The sequence below is a fragment of the Bacillus rossius genome, chromosome 1 (assembly GCF_032445375.1).
Source record: "Bacillus rossius redtenbacheri isolate Brsri chromosome 1, Brsri_v3, whole genome shotgun sequence".
Taxonomy (NCBI): domain Eukaryota; kingdom Metazoa; phylum Arthropoda; class Insecta; order Phasmatodea; family Bacillidae; genus Bacillus; species Bacillus rossius.
The window spans coordinates 151,676,818-151,689,022 of NC_086330.1; the positions used below are offsets into that span (position 1 = coordinate 151,676,818).

At 33.4% G+C, this 12,205-nt stretch overlaps 1 protein-coding gene across 1 annotated transcript in view; it reads right to left on the minus strand.

Annotated features, from left to right (window-relative positions):
* Positions 1-2,153: 2,153 nt before the first annotated feature.
* The window catches only part of LOC134546293 (T-complex protein 1 subunit gamma), a 91,285-nt gene continuing 81,233 nt past the window's right edge, over positions 2,154-12,205 (minus strand). The window contains exon 11 of the mRNA XM_063389012.1: positions 2,154-2,652. Coding sequence (XP_063245082.1) covers positions 2,542-2,652 — 111 coding nt within the window. The 3' untranslated portion in view covers positions 2,154-2,541. The remainder of the gene's footprint in view (positions 2,653-12,205) is intronic.

Here is a 12,205-nt window from a genome sequence, read left to right on the forward strand (position 1 = left end):
CAAAACGATGTACTTTAAAGTAGAAATCTAATATTTATTCGGACATTACCACTTATTAAATTAACGGAAATACAAAGTTGTCTGATGTGTAAATTTTCTTTTAAAGACTTTTTTAAACGTTATAACCTTTATCTGTTCGTCTGCATCGCTTTGGTGTACAGCTTATAAAAATGTAGCCAGCGCTAGTTGGCATCATTCATGTTTGGTTATATTGCTTCCCGTATAGAGCACGCATACAGTCGAATATTGATATCTCGCCGATTCATGCAACGTGCGCTCTCTGTCAGGTGGTGAGTTAACTATATTTTTAATAGCCCACACTCTTTCGTGGTGTGTTCTACAACGATAGTTACGCGTTTGTTTACGTCACAGATTCAAGTGGCTCGCATTCAAGTCATAGATATTGTTTTTTCTATTTAAAGTTGAAGAAAGGTTTTTGTTGCATTACTTGTTATTAATATAAATTGTTTGGCGTGCTATTTTATACTCCACTTTTTGAAGTTATACTTCTAATGCGACTTCCAACAAGGTTGCATTAAACGTTTAACGCTCCTGGGGAGGGGGAATAGAAAGAGACAGAGCGAGAGTAAGGAACTAAGTTGAGAGTAAGAAAACAATAGAGATCCTGACAGTTTGTAGTGTTGCCATATTTGTTTCAATTTTAAATACCCTTTTTGTATATTACAATTTAAATTGCAGAAAAAAATTATGTTTCATAGACACACAAATAGTGAGTGTGTGTCATTTCTCTATGTCCACGAGGTCTCGCCGCGTCAATTTTCTCTTTGGGGCAAACCCGTCCGCTTAATTAAATAAACAGCTTTTATCATTGAATGATTTCATGATTTATTTCATGAAAATCTGCTCTCATAAAAAAGTTAGTTTTATAGACATTCAATAGGTGTCTGTCTGTCTGTCTGTCTGTCTGTCTGTCTGTCTGTCTGTCTGTCTGTCTGTCTGTCTCTCTCTCTCTCTCTGAAAATCAATCTATGAATCGTTACAAATTTATTTCCTTTTTTAGTTTGATTTGATACAATATGATTTCACTAAAAATCAATTTCTACCCCTTCCTATTTTCATTTCCACATTACGAAGTTTCACTTCTTCCACGCGGAGGGACTCCACGCACTATTTTTGCATGCAATTAAAACTATTTTTTAATGATGCCAAAGACGTATAACTTCTCACGCGCATACCTAAGTACACGCACCCATTTTTTTAAAAAAATAAACATACTTTCCATGAATGGGTTTTGTTTTTATGAATAACTTTAACCAAGAAAAAAATTTTTCCCCGCATAAACGTCACACCTCTACTTTTCAAACTTGATTTTTTGTATAAAATGTTTGACGATTATGCAATAAAACACGGTACCTATTAGAATTTGTAATGTTTTATCGATTGAAAAAAATTATTAATTTTTTATAACCATTCATTAAATGTATCAAAAAACTGCTTTTAAACTATAAAATTATCGAAATAAAAAAACACAACCAACAGAAAGGTTAACTTTAGTATTATTTTTCCATTTTCTTCCACTTTTCTGATGAACAAAGATTACTCCCATTTAATAAATGAAAATAATTAGATATTATCAAATATTGCATCACACATGTAAAAAAAAAGTTGCATTAACTAGATTGAAAATGTATGAGAGTCCTTTTTTATAAACAAAAATTAAGGCTGTCAGAAATTTTTAATAGATATTTGAAGACACAAGTACAAAACTTATCACTTTTTGTTTTGTTACATTGTGCCAAACAATCATATCTAATGCTGTTGTAGAAAAAAGGAAACAAGAAAGAATTTTTTCATATTGTTTGTCATTTATTGCTTACTATTGGCCTTTCATTCCAAAGTGGAGTTGATTTCTAATGTTTTGACACGTAAATAGCAGGATGTACTTTTTTCAGGATATTTTAACATGTAACAAACACTGTTTAAATATCTATAGTTCAATTTTTACTTATAACATTGTTATTCTGAATGTGAATAATTGATAATTTTAGAAAAGAAAAACTTTTTATAAACCTTAAATTAAATTTGTGTATGGGTTGTTTGTCAAGAAAAATATTTATTTGTGAATATAATTTCCTAACAAAACACATAATTTGCAATTAAAATAAAACATTGTAAGGAAATACATGCTAGCATCATATAAATCAGTATTATTTATTATATGAATGTATACAATATTATTACAAGGCAACATAGTTTCTACATTATGAACACAACGTATGCAGTCATTAGATCCGTAGTTAGCAATACAACAACAGCATTCTATAATTAGAAAAAAAATATTAACAGCTTACAATAACAAAAATTTTTAGGTGGGCATGTTATTGTTAAGATGCAGATCAACTGTTATCCCCTTTTGGGGTTTGGTATCTTTCTAATTAAATGCATTCACCTGAAAAAGATATTTTAATTAGGAATATATCAAGATTAATGTGCATTAATAAAATTTTTTAATTAAGTCCTTGTGAAGTTCAGCCAAAGCACAGTTGCGGCACTTTTTCTAGCACAATAGATTAAGTTAGATTATTCCTTCACCGATTCTTCGGTTGGAGCTGCTGACTTTGTCTCCCCATCACGATCCTTCTTTTTCGAACCAGAAACAATGTCATCGATTCTGAGAAGCAATATGGCAGTCTGAAAGAAATTCCAATAAAAACAGGCTTGCAACAATACAACATTAAAAACAGTTTGAACAGACAGATAAAAACCAAAACAATTTTTATTCAATACATTGCACCACATCTTGAGCTGCAAACTAAAGTGGCTGACTAAAAATAAATAATATTATGAATGTAAATTGTGAACAGTGGGCACTGTTACATAGGTAAATGTTTCCTGAATTCTTCCTCGAAAGTATTTTATGAATATTAATGGCTTTGCCTACCTAGCGAACCAACCTCAGTACATCTTTAAATTGTGTATTGTGAAAACACTTGCTGCAGTTACGGTAAGTGTTTTGCCTAATAAATGTATTATTACTAGAAGTTGCCACATTAATTTTACAGCTAAGCAACTATAACTATGCCATAATGATAATGTATGGAAGAAAATTATACATATCCCACCATTAATCAATTAGCCTAAAAAAATATTTATGCTTCAGTGTGACACAAGTGTTAACGAAGGGAAGCATCTAGAATCTCGCTAAAAGGTAGCAGCAAGTGTAGTTTTTTATTTGATGTATCAACTTTTCAATTTATTGCATACATTTAATATTAAATAGTTCATATGAAACAACAAACATGACTGTCCAATGCTTGAGTGTCACTTGGATGTTCCCTAAAAAAAAATGTACAGAATTTACTGTGTAATGCTAAGAGACCTGAAAAAGCAGATGTATTTTTCTCAAAAATTAGTGTAATTATCCTCTGAATTTTTTTTCAGATTCGACTTTTGAAGTTATGTAGATGTTGGTCTGTATATAGCAAATATAAACTTTGTTTTAACGTATCACGTCACATTCTTTTTGCATATAGATAAACATATAATAGTTCATTAGAGAGGCAAGTTGGGTTTTTTTTTTTTTTACAAAATTGATTCCATGATCTATATTTTTATTCTATACTCTTATGACCGACCATCCTATAGTCTATTGTTACTAACCTGCCTTTCCCCTGTAAGAAAAAGTATATATATAGAAAAAAAGTTTTATGTAGTCTATGACTAACCATAGTGGTAAAAAAAAAATGTTTTTATTAAATCTGTAACTATGGCTCCTCGGAGTTGCAAAAACAATCCAAATGTATTTTGCTATATTTGCAGACAATATACAATAGTTAAGCAAATATTAAAAATAACAGACCTTGTAAAAAATTATTATTATGCTTACTTCGGAATGAGGTTATTTTACCAAGAGAAACAGTGGGTTCTGCATACAGTATGCCGGCTATGTGTTGAAGTGTTGAGACAGTGGACTTATGGTAAATCAAAATCATTGTCATTCAGTATTCCTATGATGTGGCAGGAACAAAAAAAAACATACAGATGATAGTTATTTTTGTTTGATCAATGTAACAGGATATAATTATAAAAACCACGCCAAAATTGTGTATCCTGATGTTTCGTCTGTAACAAAGCCAGTTCCACATGGACCCGTATTACCCATACCAGTTCCTACCAACACTAACAGCTTCGAAACTCCTTTATCACAAAACTCAGAACAAAGTGATCATCTGCAAAGCAGTGGTGAAATTTTTCACCCTACAAATGACCCTCGACCTTTAAAACAGCAAGAACTGAATGATTTGGTACGGGATCTTGCAGAACTTCTCGGTTCTCGACTAAAAGAAAACAATTTATTAGATGCTGCAACTACATTTTAATGGTATCGAAGCAGAGAACAAGAATTTGTGGAGTATTTTAAGAAAGAGAATAATTTAGTATTTTGCCATGATATTGGCAGTTTAATACAAAAATTCAATACTGAATACAATACACAGGAATGGCGACTCTTTATAGAATCTTCAAAAAGAAGCTTAAAGACTGTCCTTTTACATATTGGCAATAAATTTGCATCGATAACTATAGCTCATTCAGATTATCTTAAAGAAACTTACGAAAACTTGAAAAATGTTTTCGAGAAAATAAAATATACAGAACACAAATGGTTAGTTTGCAGTGACTTAAAAATCATATGCATGCTTCTTGGTCAACAGCAAGGCTACACTAAATTCCCCTGTTATATTTGTGAATGGGACAGTTGAGCAAAAAAAAATTACATTGGAAAAAACTGATTGGAAAATTAGAATGGAATTGAAAGTTGGAGTGAAAAATGTCATCAATCCGAGCTTGATGGATCCCAAAAAAATATTGCTTCCACCACTTCACATCAAACTTGGTTTGATCAAAAAGTTCGTAAAGGCATTACCGCAAGATGGAAATACTTTCAAGTTTCTTTGTTCATGTTTCCCTAGCTTATCTGATGCGAAGTTGAAAGAGGGAATATTTACGGGACCTGATATTAGGAAACTGATTAGGGATACAGTATTTGAAAAAGTGATGACAAACCTTGGAACGAAATGCCTGGCATGGCTTTAAAAATGTTGTATCTAAGTTTCTAGGCAACACAAAAGATCCTGCGTATAAAAATACTGTCCAGGAAATGTTAAACGCTTATAAAAATTTAGGCTGTAATATGAGTCTGAAAATGTTCATTTTTTGAAGTCTCACATTGATTGTTTCCCAAAAAATCTAGGCGACTACAGTGAAGACAAGGTGAACGGTTTCATCAGGACATAAAAGAGATGGAAAGAAGATATCAAGGCCGTTGGGACGTTAATATGATGGCAGACTATTGCTGGATGAAACACAGAGATGAAATAAAAAATCATAAATGAAAACCAACAAAACGCAGCTTTTTTAAAAAAGAAAACGTTATTATTAATTGTTTTCTTCATGCATAACTTAATAACTTAATGTTTTATTTTAATAGCTATACTCAATAAAACTTTATAAAATATTCTAAAATGATTCTCATTCATTTTATTAAATTTTTGTTTTGTTCTTTTTCGTATTTAAATTTTTAAATACTATATCATCTAAATCTTATAACTGTGACGTGGTATATATCATATGAATACAGTTTTTTTTATTACTTTTAAGACAATTAAAACAAATATTAACCATTTAACAAAAAAACTTTTCAAATTTTTTTTTTTTGCAGACCTGTGTTATTGTTAAGAAATGCTCAATTCTGTTGCTTTAAAAATACTAAACAATATAACATAACTATAAAAACAGTTCCGATAAAATTCTAACATAATTTAGCAATCGTGAAGTGTTCTATAACAGAAAATACAAATGCAGTTTGAATGAAAGCATCGTACAGCTTTAAACATTTGCTTCTTTTAAAGTTTTGATGCTTGTCTGTGACCACTTGGTTGTAAAGACTCAATAAGCGTTCACAGTAAGCGTTATTGATGGAACTCCAAATGGCTTTCTGAGCTGCTGCTGAAAACTGGAGATGCTCAGTCCAATAGCCACTAGTATTTTCAGGACATCACATTCACACCATTCTTTGCTGCTTCATGTACTACTTCCCTCAGTGATTCACAACCTTTGAAATTACAGTTCACCTAACCCGGAAATGCTTTTAACTGTTGGCAGAATACTTTTGGTATCATTGAGCAAGATGTATTTGAGACTGAACAACTTGTTCAAAGACCTAAAAAAAACTTCATATTTACTTTGATCTGAATTGAAGTTTGTCCCCTCATAAAGCTGATGCTTTCTGGCATTTCTGCTTCACAAAAGCTTTACAAGTTGTCAAAAGAGACATTTTATCTTCAAAATCTAAAAGAAATATTCCGTGAGAAGTACAATCAAAGCCCTTCGTCAGATATTCTAGATTATTATTTTTATTTATTTTAGTTTGTAACATGCCCTGACACAAACAGCCTAGGGCTTTACTGGTGGACACACATAGAAGATAAAGAAGAAAAAGAATAAAGAGAGAAAAAAAAAGTCACTTCAAGTACCTGGACACTCCCTCTCACCATAACCAAAGTAGGCAAGCTCTACCTGAGGTGAAACCTCAACAGGTATGCACATCCACAGTAGACCAACATACAAAAACAAGCATACCATATAATGAAATAAATTAATGATTTTTGATTTTGCCCAAAATTAAGGGTGCAACCAATATGAAGGTCTGTGGGTAAATATGGTAATATCTCACTATTGTTTATGAACTTTTTTTTTTTAAATCTGTAATATACTAAACAACTCAGGAAAGGAGCTCTCTCATATATTAACCCATATTTTTTCCAGTGTCAAATATCAGTCTGTGCCTGATGACGGGAACAGATCTCAGTTCCTGAAACGTCGCAACTGTTGTCACTGGAAACCTGTGTTCGTCAGTGCTATCATCGTTGTGTTGTCCATAGTACTTGTTTATCTTCATCGCTGTGTTTATAAGTTTGCTGCGGTGCCTGCATTCAATCTGTCTCGTCATTGTTAGCCCACTGTGTTCGTCTGTGTTGGTAGATTATTTTTCATGACTAGGTTCTTTCAAAAGAATTCTTGTGATGCCTGATATTTCGAGGTTGAACATTTTGTCCAATGTCATTGTTGTGCAGTCCATAATACTTGTTTAGTTTCAGCGTTTAATCTGTTTGTCCGACATCAGCTGATTCAGTCTTGTTTATTGTAAATTTTTTATCTTCATAGTTTTATTTTTTTGATAGTCTTAATTTTTCCATAACAAACAGTGCAAAACTGCAATGGTATATGTCCAAAAAACTGCATTAAATCAACATTCCTCATTGCATGAATTGTATCAATGCCCGGTATGGACCCGGTATACATTTTTCAATTAGGAAACTGGAAAAGAAAATGATCCTTCAATCTCAGTGCTCTAATAACTTGACTTTCCTTTGCAAATGTCATAGCAGTGGTGTCATCCTAAATTGACTAACTGTAGAGTGTTCTATTAACAGCAAACAGGCCTATAAAATCATAGCAAAAGCCAGTTTCAAGCTTTTAAATGAAATAATAGCTTTTCACCATTGTCGCAAAACACAGCTTTCGAACGAAAATTCTGAACTTCAACTGAAATACAGTCACTACTTAGCACCAAAGATTTTAATAGTATTTACCAATTTGTATTGAATCTAGTAACGAAGAAATCACTGAAATGCAAAGATAACCAAAAACAAAAACTTGCCATACTGTTAGGATCTACAGACCAAAATGCACATCCAACACCAAAATTAAAAAAATAGTCATAAATACATCGAGAAGAATTCTTTCAGAATGCGAAAAAACAGTTTTAGAGAAAGGGCTCGATTAAGGTATTGTTCCTCACAGAATCCCTGTTTTAGACATAGTTTCTTCAGTAGAAAGTGCCATATTCAAACTGCCAGCAGTCAAACAGGAGGAGTTTCGGTGGATTGTTTGGATCGCCATTACATCACCCAAACCAAATCTTACCTTTGACGAGCTTAAAGCCACCAAAACACTAAAAGCAGATTCTGACATTGTCATCCTTTCCGCTGACAAGGGCCGGGCCACAGTCATACTAGACAGAACAGACTATGATGATAAAATTACCAACACGATTAACTCAGACAAATATGTACATCCGAACAAAGATCCAACTTATAGCATTGAATTCAAAGTGTACCAAACCCTAAAAAAAATGCCAGAGCCACATACCAGACAAAACCAGGTGTGCCCTAACACCTCACAGCAGTAAGCCACCTCACATTTATGGCCTACCAAAAATCCACAAACCAGGCCTGTCTTTGCAACCTATCATCAGCTCTTGTAATTCTCCATGCCAGAAACTTTCCAAATTTCTGCTAAAATTTTTTTAACCACTCATTGGCCAAACACCTACCTTCATTAAAGATTCTGGTCACTTCATCTACATAACCAAGACATTAGAAATAGCACCAAATGACGTACTCGTAAGCTTTGATGTTCAAAGCCTTATTACCGAATTGGTCCAAAAATAAGCTGACCTTTTTTGCCAGTTTTGTCAACCTTGAAATCTAGAGTCGCCCTATAATGGGGCACTAGCCAAAATAGTATAATTAAACACATACATTTCAAGGAGAATCACTTATGGCATAAAAATGTTATCAGATATACAATTCATTGACCTAAAATTACGCCGTACTTATGTGGAATTAGTAATTTTTCCAACTTAGAAATTTAGTAAACACACTTAACCCCAATAACCAATAACGTATCATATTTTAAGTTAAGTACAAAGATGTGGTCACTTGTAGCACACAGCTTTTAAAAGCTCAGTCTGGTTATTTTTGAACTGTATTTAACAGGCTGCTGTAATTTTATTTACTTGTGAAATGTGGTATTTACAGTAAACAATTAGTAAAAACAGCAATTTTGCAGTAAGTTTATTTATTGTAGTATGCTTTATTTACTCCTATACCACAGGAAAATCAAAATAGGTAAATGGCACCAGTGTTGGCAACTTGTAGTTGCGACACAAATAAACAAATACCGGTACATGCCAACAGTAACAAGAACAATAAAACCTATTTGCAATATTGGCTGTTTTATGGTTGATTCATACACGTTTTACATGAAACCATTTTGGGTTTTTTTTACGTCAAAATTAAACGTAACGGTAAATGTTTTTACGTCGCAATTTCTATAAACTTAGAAAATGTAGCCATTGCCGTATAAAATGTTAGCACCACTACAAAAGAATGTGAAGCTAAACAGAAACACAGCTCTATTATTTAATAATAGGCCTATGCCTATGTAAATATGAACTCTCAAATATTTTGGTAAGTATAAATAACACATTTTGTCAGTTCAATAAATACTAACTTAGTTGAAGTGTTACTGTGTTAATATGCTGCTGATAATCATTTAGTTAGTTAAAATTTATTTTTTTCCTGATTTTGAGTGTGCTGTAGAAGGGGTCGGCCTATTTTCGGACCAATACGGTACTAATGTGCCTGTATGGGAAACACTTACTGTTGTGAAAAACACATTGGAATATGACAGCACCTTGAAAGATGGAACAGAAATACCCATTCCATTACTCATGGAACTCATTACTCTCTGTGCCAATACAACTTATTTCCAGTCCAAAGACGAATTCTACAAGCAAACCGATGGAATGGCAATGGGTTCTTCACTTTCACCCTTCATGGCCAACATTTTCATATAGAGTTTTGAGCAATAAGCACTGAACACAACAAACACTTCACCTAAAATCTGGCTTCGTTATGTTAACGTCACTTTCCTTGTTTGGCAACATGGGCCCGAAAAGTTAGAAGAGTTTGCCCAGTTCCTCAATTCTCTCAGGCCATCTATACAGTTCACATATGAAACAGAAACCAAATGGAAACTTCCTTTCCTAGGTGTCCTAGCATACATGGAAAAATACAAATTCACCACTAAAGTCAGGGTGTCTACCCATGTTGGGTCACAGAATTCCTGTACAATTCCCGTACATTCCCGTACACTAATAAAAAAGTTCATGTACAATTACAGCTTACACTATCACTAATTAGGATAATAGCAATGTTAAAAAAAATTGTACAAAAATGTCCACAAAAAATATTTTTACCAAAAACTTGGATTTCAAGAAAATTTGTCACAGAAAAGTTAGGCCTACCTTTATGTTGATAAAATTTAGCTCATTCTAGGTTACTTTGCACTGCAGCCAACTTTGCCACATGGCAGCTTTCAAATTTTTAACTTTTATCTTTAGAGGCTGTATATATACCTGTACCAGTTTTGTTTTTATTATTTTTGTTTCCCATGTCTGTATTTTTGGTATATTTAACTTATACTGTTTGTATATTAACTTATATTTGTTGACGTGTCCTATACCATTTGTACAAATGTTTGTATGGTCAAATGGATGAAATAAATAAATAAATAAATAAAGAAATAAACTACACGCACCCAAAACAATTGTGGCAGCAGCGCTGTTGTAGAAAGATGCATGTGACTCGCATGACCTTGCGCGCGATATGCCACTTGCCAAATGCCAATTTTTTCAACCAAGTTCCTATCCAACAGAGTGCAGTACACCCGCCCCTCTAAGTAACACGGTAATCCATCCAAAGAAAAATGGAGCACTAATCAAAACAGCGCTAATCAAATACGTTTTTAACATAAAGGAGTGCATGTTAAACAAAATAATTGGTTTCCCGCCTTTGAAATATGTATGTTTACTGTACCATAATCCACATTTATCCCGTTTAAAAATTGGTTGTCTGTAAAGTCGGTTTACGGACGATAGTTTAACGTGACAACGTCATAACAAAACATTGATGAAATTATTGCAAACTTTTATAAATAAACTTGAATTATTTTAATTTTAATTATAAAAGAATAAAAACTTTTCATTTCACTTTATAAACAGTCGAGTAAACAATAGATGCGCTGCAAGCGTACAATGAGCATAACGGGACACAGCGTAAAGGAACAATGTGTGTAACGGGACAATTTTACGTGCGTGCAGCCAGCGTTCATTGATTTATTAGACGTTGTCACGTCAAAAAGTTTTTTTTTTCTTCTGGAAACGTAATGCGCTGTCAACTTCAACTAGCGCAACCTGGCAGGCATGAGATTAACTGACCTCGAAAGCTTCTGACCTTTCTCGCCAGATGGAAGTAGTAGCATAAACATGGCTGTATAAACACGCTCCACGGATATATTAACGTAATTTTATTGCTTGTAAAACTTTTCCCTATACATAAGAAAACAGGCATCAAAAAATTGAATAACTATTACGGAAAAATGAAAACTAAGGTATTTTTTTAATTCGTTCCTTTATTAAAATTATACAAGTGCCGAGATTTATAATGTTGCATTGTGTTTGATACAAGAGTGCTGTTGCCATTATGCGCGCGTGTAAATTAAAAATTTTTGTGAACGAAAAAGAACGCTACTTCAAAAAGAGCCCTAATTAATTGGCGCTAATCGAGCAGCGTTACTTCGAGGGGTGGATGTATACTCACACAGAGCAAGACTGGCTTGCAGCTGTCGCCGGCCGGCGCAATTAACTTTGTCATACGCGCTTATTTTTTATACACACGTGATAATAGTCGCTTGTATACAAAAATAATACGACACGGCATATAATATGATTTTTGATTCGTGACCACTGAAATCAGCATAAAATTCTTGCATTATACGCCGGCAAATACGATATATTTTGCAGGTATGTTGTCTACTTTCTACCGATGTTCACGAAACATAGACAATTTTTTAATAAAAAATTTATCATAAATAACTTCTGCACACGCACAAAGATACATTATTATTATTATTATTACTTACCATCCGGACGAACTTTAAGAATAACCACACTATACAACACGCAAAAATAAACTGGATGAAAATTTAAGCTTGAGCGAGAACGACCATTAAAGAACAACCACAGTAATAAAAAAAACTGGGCGAGTCCACGCGCCTTACGCAAGTGGTTATCACGCTTACACTGCAACTTGTGTTGGTTGACCCCATCGTCTGCATTCAGCACTCTGCAATAAAGCACCAGTATATTGTAGAGAAGCAATAATCACACGATTCACGATTGTGTTGCAGTAAAATATTCGCTTTTTAATATTAATATATAAATGTTGTTGACGGGCGAGGAAAAGTCAAAAGTTCCCGGACATCGGGATAAATTCCCGCACAATCCCCGTATTTTTCCCGGGCAGTATAATTCCTGTACAATTACCGTTTTTCCCGT